The sequence below is a fragment of the Balaenoptera musculus genome, chromosome 2, assembly GCF_009873245.2.
Source record: "Balaenoptera musculus isolate JJ_BM4_2016_0621 chromosome 2, mBalMus1.pri.v3, whole genome shotgun sequence".
Classification (NCBI taxonomy): Eukaryota; Metazoa; Chordata; class Mammalia; order Artiodactyla; family Balaenopteridae; genus Balaenoptera; species Balaenoptera musculus.
This window is the reverse complement of record NC_045786.1, coordinates 81,526,000-81,539,024: the sequence shown is the minus strand read 5'-3', so window position 1 is coordinate 81,539,024 and position 13,025 is coordinate 81,526,000. Positions and strand designations below refer to the sequence as shown.

The following is a 13,025-nucleotide window of genomic DNA, read 5'->3' as shown; positions in this document are numbered from 1 at the left end:
ACACTCTCATTTTATACTCAGCTGTTGCCCTATTGCAAAGCAGCAGGATAAGAAGAATATTCAGGTTGACTCAATGGAAAACATTTACATATTTGTAAATGAGTTTAGTTTTTTAGTTTTTAAGTGACATTCAGCAGATACACTCTTATAGCGATATCAATATAACACAAGGAAAGTAGTATTTGGAAATTTCACTCATCTACTTGATTCGCCCTGGAGAGAAAATTCCAAGGTGTGCATTTTTCCAAGGCTATATAGTGATCCAATAAACTAGATAAATGTTAGATCTCTAAGGTAACTGTTAAATCTGAGGTAGGATAAAATGTGATTGCAGGGGTTCTACCCTAGCCATGTTCTCTACTGATCTGTTGCTCTTGGCTTTTGGTGTCATAGAAAGAAAGAGAGGGGGAGAAATGTTGAGGGAGAAGGATTATGGTATATGAGGAGCACTCCTTAGAAGTTTGAACTCACTGGGTTGTAGAATTAGATATAGATTCAGAGACTTCCCCTCCCCCAAATCACTGAAGCTGTGGTAAGAATTAGTAGATGCCATTACCTGAAGTTATTTCTTGGTGACTGTACTCCTGGAGCTAAGCAACAATGCAAACATGAAAAAAGGAATTTTATTTTAATTTGAAATGCATTGTGTGAATTTTTTTCCCTACAGCAGATAAATGGTACTAATTATATATTTTACTCAGGCTATTAATAAGTTACTTTGTATTACCTGACTCTACACCTATTGTATCAGAGGTAAGTGACTGAGGAATAAATTGAGAGACTGGGAAAGGGTAGTCTTCAATTTAAGTTTTGCCACAGACAAATCACATGTGGATAAACAAGAGTTAATTGAATATAATTCATAGGAAAAGTCAAATGCTAAATTTGTAAGCATTTCTCCAAGGGTATGGATACTGTAGTCCCCAACCCCCTGAAAACCAAATGAAAGCCCCTTTTGAACCTAGGTACCCAGATGTTGGCCTGGCCTTTGTAATCACATTGATTGCTTCTGCCCCAGTCATTACAAAGCTCCCATCTCAGGGCAGGACAGTGAGGAGTCGGGCATGAGTCTTGCTGATGGCTTGTCTTTTCCAAAGCGTGTTTTGTGGAACTGGGCCTTTAGGGCTGCAGTTTCCTGCACAAGTCTTGGCCTCCGTATTTTCTCCTGCACTCTGGTTTCTGGTTTGGATGCGCCCAGATGACCGGTGACACCCCACAGGAAGTAAGTGTATAAAAGGCCAGAGGCCACGGTTGTTCATGGGAGGAGGACCACCTGGCAAAGGTGGGTGGTTTCCATGTGGAATACTGTTGAGAAGTGCTCCAGGGCAGGGACTGACCAAACTTTTTTAGTGGCCGAGGCACTTGTCTGAATTTCTTGGGATGAAAATCATTCCCAGCAGGTCGCTGGTCTCATCTGGGTGCAAGGATAAGTCATTTTTCTTCTGCATCTTTTCAACACATCGACCTTGCAATGTCTGCACGTGGAAGCGTCTCAGAAGCGTGACCAGGGTGACCTTCATCATCACCATGGCAATGTATTTCCCCGCACAGGCCCGGGGCCCAAAGCCAAATGGCTGAAAGTACCTGTAAGGAACCTAGGAAAATGATCAGACAATTAGCCAGAGAAGTAAAGGCTAGAGTCATGCATATCTGCTTGATTCATCCTGAAAACACTGTGAGTCAGAATGCTCGGTTTCGGCGACTTGGCCATACTGCTCCTTCACGGAGAGGAATGACTGTAACTCAGATAAGCCTCTTTCTCCCTCCAGTTTGATTCACCCTTTGTGATACGGACACAACTTCAAACAATCCCCAGTGTTACTTTTCATGTAAAATACTCAACTAGCTCTGTGGGAAGGCCATGGCTTTACTGCTGTTCTGCCAGTCATTGAGGCAAAGATTGTTTTTGTGCCAGGCCATATAACATGATGACAAGGACAAATTTAGGCAAAAATGTGGATTCCCTGTCTATTAGTGCCAAGGATCTAAATATTTTTAGTTATACAAATATTTAATGGGACACCTCTGCCTGTCTTGTCCCCATTTGGACTCACATAGTGCCTGACACTTAATACACGCTCAGTAAGTTATTTTTGACCAATTGCCAACATGGCGTGGGTTGCTTATATAGAAATGGAATGAATTAGACAACTGGTTTAACTGAGATCATATTTCCATATGCATATGGAAAAAGGGGGCACAGAGGGAACTATCTGGATAATTCAGGTTAAAAAAATCATTGCCTAGAATTGACATAATGGAGGCAGAATCTCCAGTACACCTCAATTACAGAAAAAGAACAAGCTGAGGCTCTTCTAATTACAAAGTCTTATATAGAATGAGGCCTAGTGCTTGTGGAGCCATTTGGGAGACCAAAGGCCCACTGCAAAAACCAAATCTTTTCTTCTCATTTGATTTCCATCTGAAGCAGAAGTGGATTTCCTTGACTTAGATGATGCTACGGCTGAATCTACATGGTGACAAGGTGATAAGTTTAAATGGAAACGTTAAGTTTAAATGGGTTGGTTAAAGAAAATTTGCCTCATTTTAAGCAAATTAAGGGCCTGAATTATTCATCTTTTGACCTATTGTGTGGCCTCCATGAAGACATTTCTGAGAGCTGGAGAGCCAGCCTCCTTGGCTAGAGGACAGACATGGTGGCCATGTTCCAAGCTAGGAGAAATGTGTTTTCCTAGTGAGGTGTGAAGAGAATGAGTAAATAGAATGAAATGTACACAGTGCAAAGACAGAAACAGAGAGGATTTAACAGTTGACATTTTCAAGAGTGGCGCACTCAGTTTTAAGGAAGGGCTCTTACATTCCTGGCAAAGTTTTCAAGAGTAAATTCATTGGGCTTGGGGAAAAACTCGAGTCTATGCATTCTTCCAATATTCAGGATAATGTTAGTCCCCCTTTTCACTGGGTAGCCATCGATGACATCATCCTCTAAGGCTTTGCGCATGACCAGGTCCACAACAGGCTGGTACCGCATGCTCTCATAAATAAAGTTTTCTACCACTTTTAGTTTTTGCATATCATCAATCCTTATGTCTCTTTCACCTGTAGAAGAAGATAAAATAGTCAAAGCTCATGTTAGTTTCAATATACGATCAGTGTTAAAAATACTATACTTTCCATAGAACAGTTTGCTCTTGGTTGAAAAAAAATTTATATCTATAATTCTAATATAAACCAGCAACCTGCGTAAAATATGTTATGCTTGGTCCACAGAGTATCTTATGAAAATTCAGATTTGAAGTCAATTATCTTAACACCTCGGCTTTTCATATTAAACTCTAAATTTCTAGAAAAATTAGAAAGGTAAAATGGGACCCACATTCCCACATGGCTCTGCAGTATCATGTAGACCTACCCAAACTGCTTCAAACATTTATTTATCTGCCATCTCTGTGGTTCTTGAGTTTTGTCCCCCACTCTAAATTCTAGAAGACATTCATTCCTTCTCTAGTCAAAGTGAGATGGTGAGTTTAATCAGGTTCAAAGAAATTTTCTCTTCTGGTATCCTGTGCAGTCATTTGTCAGAAAATATAACTGATAGTCTCTCCTCCTCATCTCATCAAGAACAACCTGGTGTGGTAGTGTGGCAAGAACCCCCTCTCCCCACCACAACAAAAGGGGTGCCTCAGATCAGCCCTGGGTGAACTGGGGATTAACGGATCCCCCCAATGTCTCAGCTTGGCCTCACACTTGTCAGAGAGGTTCAGATTGGCCAACTCTCAGAATTGGCAAAACTTCAAAGCATCCTCAAATGGGGTACCACTTCTGCAGAATCAAAATCAACCCAGGGTCCTGAGGCAGCTCTGTCTCCTGTACAACTATGTTATTCAGGAGTGGTCTCACTTAGTCAGAGAACTTTAACCACCCAACCCCTCACATACTGCTCTCTGTACACTTAAGAGTTTAATGGGGTGTGTTTATCTGGGGTGGGGAGGTAGAGGGCAGATGATGGAGTAGGTAACCAAAGGTGTACCCTTCGAATTAATTACCAGGCATGCGGGTCTAGAGGGAACACGTACACATGTGCTAGTGGTTGTTTGGGCTTTCCATCTGTGCAGAGGTCTGTTGAAGCATCAAGGGAACATCATGGGGCGCAAGCACTTTTCACCTCTCAAGGAAATTGTATTAAAGGTTAATGATCTCAAGAGCAATTTCCCCTGTGTTGCCTGTACCCCCATCATTCTGTGACTCTCTCTCTCAGTCCACTGAGCTTGTTTCTTGAATTCTATTTTTCTCATGAGACTGAGAGCCCCAGGACTGCAGGGATGGCACTGGCTTGTTCACCGTGGTGCCCTTGCACCTGGCACAGGACCCATAACCTGAAAAGGGTGCTTGAGAAAACGTTCCAAAATTTGAAACCCAGATGTCATTCTGGCTCCTCGCTATCTACCTTCCCAGGCAGTGGCCCTCCTATGGCAACGCGTCTGCAGAACGCTTTCACATATTTAATCCGTGTATGAAATTTCCCCTTGTCATCTATTTCAAGCAGCACTCAAATGGTTTTAAAGATAAATAAGATTAAAAGTTTTTAATAATATGATGCCTTTCTACAACAAAATAGGTTGTTTCACAGGGATTCTGTAAAGTCAAGAAAGAAAAATCTATATCATTACTGATACCTCTTCGCATATGTCTGAAATGTGTTCCTAAAGAGATTACTTATGTGAAGCACATTGCAAATAATGCATTCTGTTTTCTCCAGAAAGCAATTCTGACTTCTTCTGAACGTGGCAGTGTCTCCAGGGAAGGGTGGGGATATCAGAAGCAGTGGCAGAGTGATGCTGAAGCAGAGGCAGAGCAGGGAGGGTGCGGAGTTGGGAAGAGCTGAGCAGGGACCTGGAGGCTCTCCTGCAGAGGAGGAGGAGAGGGTGGGGGAGGGAAACTGCTCGCTCCCCTGCCTCTGCTATCATCACCCTTTCCTCCTCCCTCTGCCACCACCTGGAAGAACGGGCTGCTTGAAACCCAGAAACACTGCAATAAATGATAGCCATTTCCCTGGGTGGACCCTCAAAAGCCTTTTGTCACTGATAAGGTAGCAAATCCCTGTGGATGATCCCATGTTTTTTAAAACACAGACAAATAAAACCGCGTATATGTGTTTATGTGCCCATCAGAAAAGACCTTGAAGAATACACATCAAAATATTAATAGTGATTCCCCCTGGGGAATGGGAAGGAGAGTGGAAGGGATCAGGAGATACTACTTTCTGCCTTATACATCTCTCTATTATTTGAATTTTTTCCAATGAGCGTGTATTTTTTTATATCAGAAAAACACAGAAACCTGTCCGGCATAATGAAAATATGACACATTGACTTGCTCTGTTGTTCTCTGGGTGGATTCTAATAAAGATTTTGACATAAGATTCTTAGGACCTAGAAGCTGATATTCAGAAGGAATTGTTTTCTAATCTCTATTGTTTGCTTGATAAATTCTTACCAACAACAGTCTGGATTTCCTTCATTATTGCCTCTTCAACCTGGGGGTGCTTTGCAATGAGAAACAGCATGAAGAACACAGAGACAGACATGGTGTCCGGCGCTGCGATCAGCATTTCCAATATGCACTGGTTCACATTCTCTCTTGTCAGGTCACCACGTTTCTGAACAATTGAAATGAGGAGAAACATTGGAAAAGTGAATGGTTCAAAACAGGAAGGAGGGTGGCACTCAAGGATCAACAGACCTCAACAATATGAAATTACAGAAATTACAAGTCTCTGGATTTGACAGTGGACATTTTCTTCAGCTCAAAGCTGAATAATTTAGACGTTTATCTATGTATTTAGTGTCTTTTCACTCCCCGGTTTTCATATTTTATATTGTGCAGACACAGAGAAGTTTAAATCTTAAAGTTCAGTCTAATCTGATTGTCTAATAGTGGGCAGTTTTAGTTGGGCATTATAGAAATACTAAACCAAATATTTAAAAACAGAAACATGCAACAATTAACAAGAGGAAATTTTAAGACATCTATACACAGTCATACATATATGTTGTGTGGGAATTATGGTTAGTGCAGGTCTGTACCTCGGCAAAAATCAACTCAGTGGCAAAATCCATACAGTCTTCTAGTTTCTCTGCTGTTGAAATCCTCTGTCTTTTTTCTTCTATCAGAATTTCCATGGCATCCTTCAAATCCTTGCTGGAAATAAAAGTAAAACTATAATCTACTTGTACTCAGTTAAGACACCTAAAAAAATGGATTCATTTGCCATTTGTTTAAATAAAACAATCTGTTTAAGTTGAAGCCATTAGTTCTCATGAATAATTGAATTTATACTTAATTCTTTGCAAATATCCATAAATTACATATACATTACACTTCATATTAAGGAACCGGAGTTAGCCAAGATGTCAAGGTACTGGTAGCAAAATCAAGGCTGTAACCTATAGTTAAAGGTTAAAAACTGTTACCGAAAGGCTAAATCCAATATATTTTTTAAAGTATTGGCATGATAGAGAAAGATGCATACTGTCTTTCTCACTTGTATATGGAATCTTTCTCACTTACATGTGGAATCTTAAAAAAGTGCAAGATTATAGATACATGGAACAGATTGTTGTTTACCAAGGCAAGAAGTTGGGGGTGGGAGCAAAATTGGTGATGGGGATTATCAAAAGGTACAAACTTCTGGTTTTAATAATAAGTCATGGGGATGTAATGTACAGTATGGTGACTATAGTTCATAATATTGTGTTGCATATTTGAAGGTTGCTAAGAGAGATCTTAAAAGTTCTCATCACAAGAAAAAATTTTGTAACTATGTATGGTGACAGATGTTAACTAGACTTTTGTGATGATCATTTTGCAGAATATATTGATACAAATATTGAATCATTATGTTGTACAACCAAAACTAGTATAATTTTAAATGTCATTCATACCTTAACAAAAAACAAGTATTGGCACACTGCAAGGGTATTGCAAAAGAATTTCTCTAGGTCTTTACTGCTCTAGGTCATAAGACATATTACCTAGTTCACTAACCATTGGCAAATGTTACACAGAGAGGAAAGTTGCTAAGCTAATTTTAAAGAAACCAAAGAGAAACTGTTATACAGTCTCATGCAATAAGTTTCTATGGGCCTGCTGACCATACTGAAGCTAAACTAATGACCAAGTTTAACTGCAGACCAATAAGACTCTTAAAACCACCACAAATTCTGACCACAGTGAAGAGATGAATTGTTTATCATGTTGATTCAAGTCACAATAAGCTCTGGTAGAAACAAAGAGAAATGTTTAAAGGACCAACTGTCCAAATCATCCACCTGATACTCATCATCCACTTGAAATATATAAAGCAACATCAAGCTGACTTCCTGGAGACTAGTATTACTGAATTTCAAAACACACAAACAGGATGAAGTTAACTCTTCAAACAAGTTTGGGAACTTTTAGGGAGAATTTAAGATAGTCAGGGACATCTGGGAAAGATATGAACAGAGGGATGGGGAAAGCTAACATGTTTACTGCCTACTGTGTGTCATGCTCTGTGCTGATTGCCCTACATAGAGGATCTCATTAACCTATATTGCCACCACGGAGAGTATGTTATATTTTACTTCAAAGAACTTCCCAAGGACATTTGGTTACTAAGTGGTAGAGATAGGATACAAACCAGGTCTGTCTACCTTTAGATCCCCTGTGCTTTCCACTGGTGGTTAGAGGTGGCAAGTATAGTGGCTGGCAACTTACACTCTAAAAACCCACTGATTATCCAATAGGCCATTGGGCATTTGTCTAGTCTTCTGCTAGACTAGTCTGACACCAAAGCAAAGCCATTTAATGACAATTTTAGTATCCCCCAAGATATAAGATGCATAACTAAACAAACAACACATCTTACAAAAGTTCATCGTGAAAAAATTCTCTTGCATCTACTGTCAATTCTGACAAATTGAATTAAGTTAAATTCATTCAGAAGCAACACAACAATAAAATGATTTATGTTTCCATTTTTCCAGGCATGCAAAGAGAATTTTGACTAATGATAAGGATAGGTTCAGCCAACCCTTCTCTTCAACTCAAAATACACAGCAGTGTCCTAGTTCCAGAGATGGAGCTCTCAGCCTCCTAGGGGAAAACTGCCCTGGGCCAAAGTCTTCCTTTCCTCTTTGGTCTGGCCACATGCTGCCAAATTGCTGTAAGAAGTGCTTCACCAGCAGCTTAAGAGCTCCCTTGCGGTTCTGGAGAGGAGAAAGCTTGCCGAAGAGGCCAGCAATAACTAAGACACAACACAGATCAATCCAATCTCAGCAATAAATATTCCAAAATATGTTACTTACACAGACTTTTCATACTTTCTGCATAGCCAAGAAATCTTAAAGAAGATGTCTGGTTTGAGAAGGAGAGCTTGCCATGCATCAAAATAACCCTGGATTTTAACCACGATGGCCCTTTCTGGAAAAACAGAAAAAGATCAGAACAGATGAGCAAAAATGTGAGCCCAAGAACAGTACAATGCTCAGAGAAGATCCCCTGTAGACTCTCCTACCACCTGGGACTCTAAGCAGGGCAAGGTGCCACCTTCACTGGGTGTTTCAGCCACATGAATGCCACTAAACAAATCAACAGTAATTTATTCTGCTTGGCATCTAAATTGGTTACGTTAACCAGAGATTTGCCAGTTTTCATGTTTGCGTCAGAGACACAGCCTAGAATGTCACATCCTTCTCCTTGGCTGAGCCACCAGCACCTTCTGTTTTCCTGACCGTGGGAAATGAGAAGTAATTAATGCTGTTATGGCCTCAATTCTGGCACCTGGAAAGGCAAAAGGCCTCCCCACTCTGTTGTTTATATTTTGGTTCAGAGTGAGGAATTCATCTTGGGATCTTCAATGCCTTGTCCTGAGTCTTGTGCACAGTCAGATCTTAATGGATGTTCTTTAATTAAATTGAATACTAGAGAAAAGAAAACCCGTGCTTTTTTTCAAATTATACACAAGAGAAGGGAAGAGACATATGCACATGCAGAAACTGCAGTTCATAGAAATGAAGGAGCTTGCCCAACAAAGCAGAACCAGAGTGGCAGGAAGTCCCTAGGCTGGAGCTCAGTTCTGTCTGACCTCAGGGCCATGTCCTTTCCTCTTTGGTGCACTGGGTCCCTCAGGACAATTGAGAGTTTAATAAGGACCCGGTGAGCAGAGGGAAATACACATGAGTCTGTATGGGTTATGCAGGTTCTTAGACCACAGTCTGCATCCATAAGTTAACAGAGAGCTGTACAATTCCCTTTACTTGATCCCTCCTAAGAATCAAGGCCAGTGGGGAACCAAGGAGCAGGGACTTCTAAAACAGGTACCTGTCATACCTTAGGAGAGATGTGCGTGGAACAGGCAAACAGGACTTTCAGAGTCCCTGTGTGAAAGGGGATGAGGCAAGAGGCTGTGACTAATGTCCTCAGAGTGAATGGGGCTCCCATCCTAATGTCAATCAGATGGGGTTCCTATGGCTCTGGTAAGGAGTCATTAAAGAGCTGGGGAGATGAGGTGAGGAGAGTGGAGCAGAGAAAGGGAGGGCTTATCGCTTGTCTGCTTGTCCAAATGTGGTCAATCATGGAGCAGGTGTGATAGCTGGTTTGGGCAAGTGTGAAAATCGTGCCTTGTTCTTATGCCTGTGATGGTCTTCCCTCAGATCTGCACATGGCTTATGGTCACCCTTCATTTGGAATTATGTTCAGATGCCCCTCCACAGAGGCCTTCCTGACCACCCTTTCTCTCCACAAGAGCTTCAGCCTCACACTGACCTCCCCCTTCACTTTCTAGCCCTTTGCCCTGCTTTGTTTTTTTTTAAGGCACTTATTATAGCCTAATATATTACTAGATAGATAGTTGTTTACTGTCCATATACCCACTGGGATGTAAACTCTTTGAAGGCAAGGACTTTGTCTTGTCCACTGGTCTATCCCCAGAACCTAAGCCTTGCATAAAATAGGCAATAAATATTAGTTGAATGAATGTATGAATCAATGAACACTGCTAGAAATCAAGTCAGGAGAAATTACATTAAGCTGACAGCAGCAGAATGGAATGAATCCACATGATTAATGTTTGTTCTTTTGTTGGCGGTAGAGTTGCATGTATGTGTTTAATATTTGTTTCTGTAATATAGTGAGGAAAGCAGTTTCTTGAGTGAGACATCTTGCCAGGATTGTTATAAATGCTAAGTGACAAAGTTTATGTGAAGCAACTTTTTATACTGCTTGGCACATAGTAGATACTAAATTAACGTTAGTTATCATCATCATTTCCAGCAGCCTCAGTACCCTTATCACCGTATAGATAGAGTCAAATTTTTCATACCTAGTGGCTTTGAGGCAGAGGTATGTATGTGCATTTATATGCATGTGTAGATAGATAGATAGAATGTGTATATGTGTTTGTGTGTGTGTGTGTATATATATATATATACACACACATACATACATATATACATGTATATATGTATATATCATGCCCAAAAGAATGGTTGGTAATGGTTAAATACATAGGTTTGGTGGTACGATATATTTATGACCAAATTAAATGATCACATCTGTTAAGTTTCAGCTGTGGGTAGAATCCGATTTCCTAGAGCAATGAGGCGAGATAGATACAAATGAAATAGAAGATGGCCCCTGCTGTGGATATTTATGATCGTATAAGTGAACAAGGCAGACATACCAGGAACAATTTTTAGGAATACTTAGAATGGTTTAAAGAAGAACAGTGTACAAAAGAGCATATCTTTACTTGAGTCTGTTATCCTTCTCATGCCCTGTTTAATAAAGGGCCCAATGTCAAGTCACAAGAATGAAAATTTCAGTACCGTCCAAGGGGATCCCCAGGAAGAGCTTGTTAGAGGTGTCCAGCATGATGCGCCGCATGAGGGTCAACACGTCCACATAGCCCAACTCGTTGCGGACCTCCTCCAGCCTGTCCAGATGCTTGGTGATGGAATCAGCACAGACGGTCACCATGCGCACCAGGCCGGGGCCAGACAAAGCTGAAGGGTACACATCAGAGTGAGCCGCCTCCAACTCCAGGGCACACAAACTATCAGGCAATTTTGGCGTTTTGTGTTTGAAGCCTAATTGTCCACATTTTTATTATGGGTGGAGATTTTCGTATTCTTCTTTATACTTTTTCTGTATTCTCTTAATTTTCTCCATAGCAGGTTATCACATTTATGGTTAAAAATGAATGAATGAATAAATAAATAAATATATTTAAAACAAACTATGCAAAACTGAACTTTTCTTCATATGACGGCATATCATTTGTGAGATTGTAAATGAAATATTTAGTACTTATGATCATAAATCACCAATCAGCTATTTTCCATATTTATTATATACCTTTCCCTCTAAAGACAGTTTGGATTTGGTCAGGGTAATATTTTTTGTTTCAGTGGGTGGCAGAATATTGCTATAGAACTATTCAAATTGGATCTTACCTTTTTGATCTAAGGTGCTTCCTGTTTAGTTATAGGTCATATGTGTAAAACGCTAGTCTTCTAAATTACCAAACATACCCTTCTCTTAATATCAGTTTCTCTTCAATCTACATCCAGATTTATTGTACTCACTCAATGTCATAACAGCAAAACAAATCTTTGTTGTTTGAGCAGTCTTCCTCACAGGACTGGGAACTCTTTTAGGGCAGTGACAACCTGTTAGCGTTGTACTTCGAGTCTGTAGTACGTGGTGGCTCTCGATATATTATGTATTTGTCAAATAGAGGAATGAATGAATGAAACCCAGTAGAGTGAACTGGCTCTGATCTCTTACTTTGCTCTGCTCCTGACCGTCTTAGCACTAGTGAGTCATGATGGTAGGTGGTCTAACATGAGTGTTAACTCTTAGAATCCTTTCTCTCCTTGTTCTAAGTTTAAGTTTTCTTTAGGAGTAATTGGTTTTTTTATGTCTTTTATTATTCAGACTTGCTGTTAAAGTCAGAGTCCTCCAACAAAACAAATCAACTGTGCTGCAGAAGCCCCTGATGTCACACTTTGCAATAAGAAAGGAAACCTGGTGAGTGGTCCTAGAGTCTAAGCATTTCCACCCATATATAAAAAGGAAGTTTGGGTTGGCAGCATACTTTCTGACTTTAGGAAGGACTTGGAGATATGAAAGGTGGGGATGCTGTTTCCTGGGTGACTGTTACATCCAGAAGTGGGACAGATGATTCCTTCATGAATCAATCCTTTGCATGGAAGGGATGGCTTTGATTATCACTCCCAGGCTGATGTATGATTTGCCTCTATGTTCAAGAGCTTGAAGCCACATTTCAAACATATAAACAGAATGTAATATCACTGAAAGGGTCACAGGCCGAGGAATGTGGGCAGCCTCTAGAAGCTGGAAACGTCAAGGAAACACTTTCTCCCTAGAGCCTCCAGAAAGAAACACAGCCTTATCAGTGCCTTGATTTTAGCCCTGTGAGGCCTATGTCAGACTTTTGACCCATCAGACTGTAAGGTAATGAATGTGTGTTTTGAAGCCACTAAGTCTGTGTCAATTTGTTAAGCAGCAATAGGAAACTAAGGTAGTGGAATCTGTGCTAGAGTTGTGCTGAGTCTTGGTGATGGGCAGCTCTGTGGAGGGGGATCACCACTAGACTGGGACAGGCATAGTTTTTCCCTGTCTCAGCAGCCACACAGGAGGCATCTAGGTTCACTACAGAGGCTGGCTGGAGGGAAGAATATCCATGGTCCCTGGTCAGATCTACAACCCATCTAGCACCAGAGTCCATCAATGATAAGGTTTCTAGTACATGACCATCTTCTCTGATGTTAATGTCAAAGGTTGGTCATGTTTATTTCCCAAAGGCTTCCATTCCAGCAGCATATAGTAAAGAGGGAAATCACTAGATAAAGAGGTTTGGGGTCCAGTTTCTGTTCATCCATATCTGGCTATGTTGCCTGGGGGAAAAATCACAAGCTCTCTAGAAATGTACTTCCTTAAGTATAAAACTCAGAGTCTGGAAGAGATGACATATACAGCCCTTCTAGTTCTAAAATTCT

General features: G+C 40.6%; 1 protein-coding gene and 1 long non-coding RNA gene across 3 annotated transcripts in view; one reads left to right on the top strand and one right to left on the bottom strand.

The window, feature by feature from the left end:
• LOC118890687 overlaps nucleotides 1-13,025 on the top strand; it is a 137,960-nt gene that overhangs the window by 61,783 nt on the left and 63,152 nt on the right. Inside the window, exon 2 of the long non-coding RNA XR_005018796.1 lies at nucleotides 11,941-12,033. This is a non-coding gene — a long non-coding RNA (uncharacterized LOC118890687). The remainder of the gene's footprint in view (nucleotides 1-11,940; nucleotides 12,034-13,025) is intronic.
• LOC118890681 (aromatase) overlaps nucleotides 961-13,025 on the bottom strand; it is a 48,943-nt gene continuing 36,878 nt past the window's right edge. For both annotated transcript variants that reach the window (XM_036843829.1, XM_036843828.1), the window contains 6 exons: nucleotides 10,830-11,006; nucleotides 8,310-8,424; nucleotides 6,048-6,162; nucleotides 5,458-5,620; nucleotides 2,819-3,060; nucleotides 961-1,595 (listed from right to left, as the gene is read on the bottom strand). In XM_036843829.1, coding sequence (XP_036699724.1) covers nucleotides 1,347-1,595; nucleotides 2,819-3,060; nucleotides 5,458-5,620; nucleotides 6,048-6,162; nucleotides 8,310-8,424; nucleotides 10,830-11,006 — 1,061 coding nt within the window. In that variant the 3' untranslated portion in view covers nucleotides 961-1,346. The remainder of the gene's footprint in view (nucleotides 1,596-2,818; nucleotides 3,061-5,457; nucleotides 5,621-6,047; nucleotides 6,163-8,309; nucleotides 8,425-10,829; nucleotides 11,007-13,025) is intronic.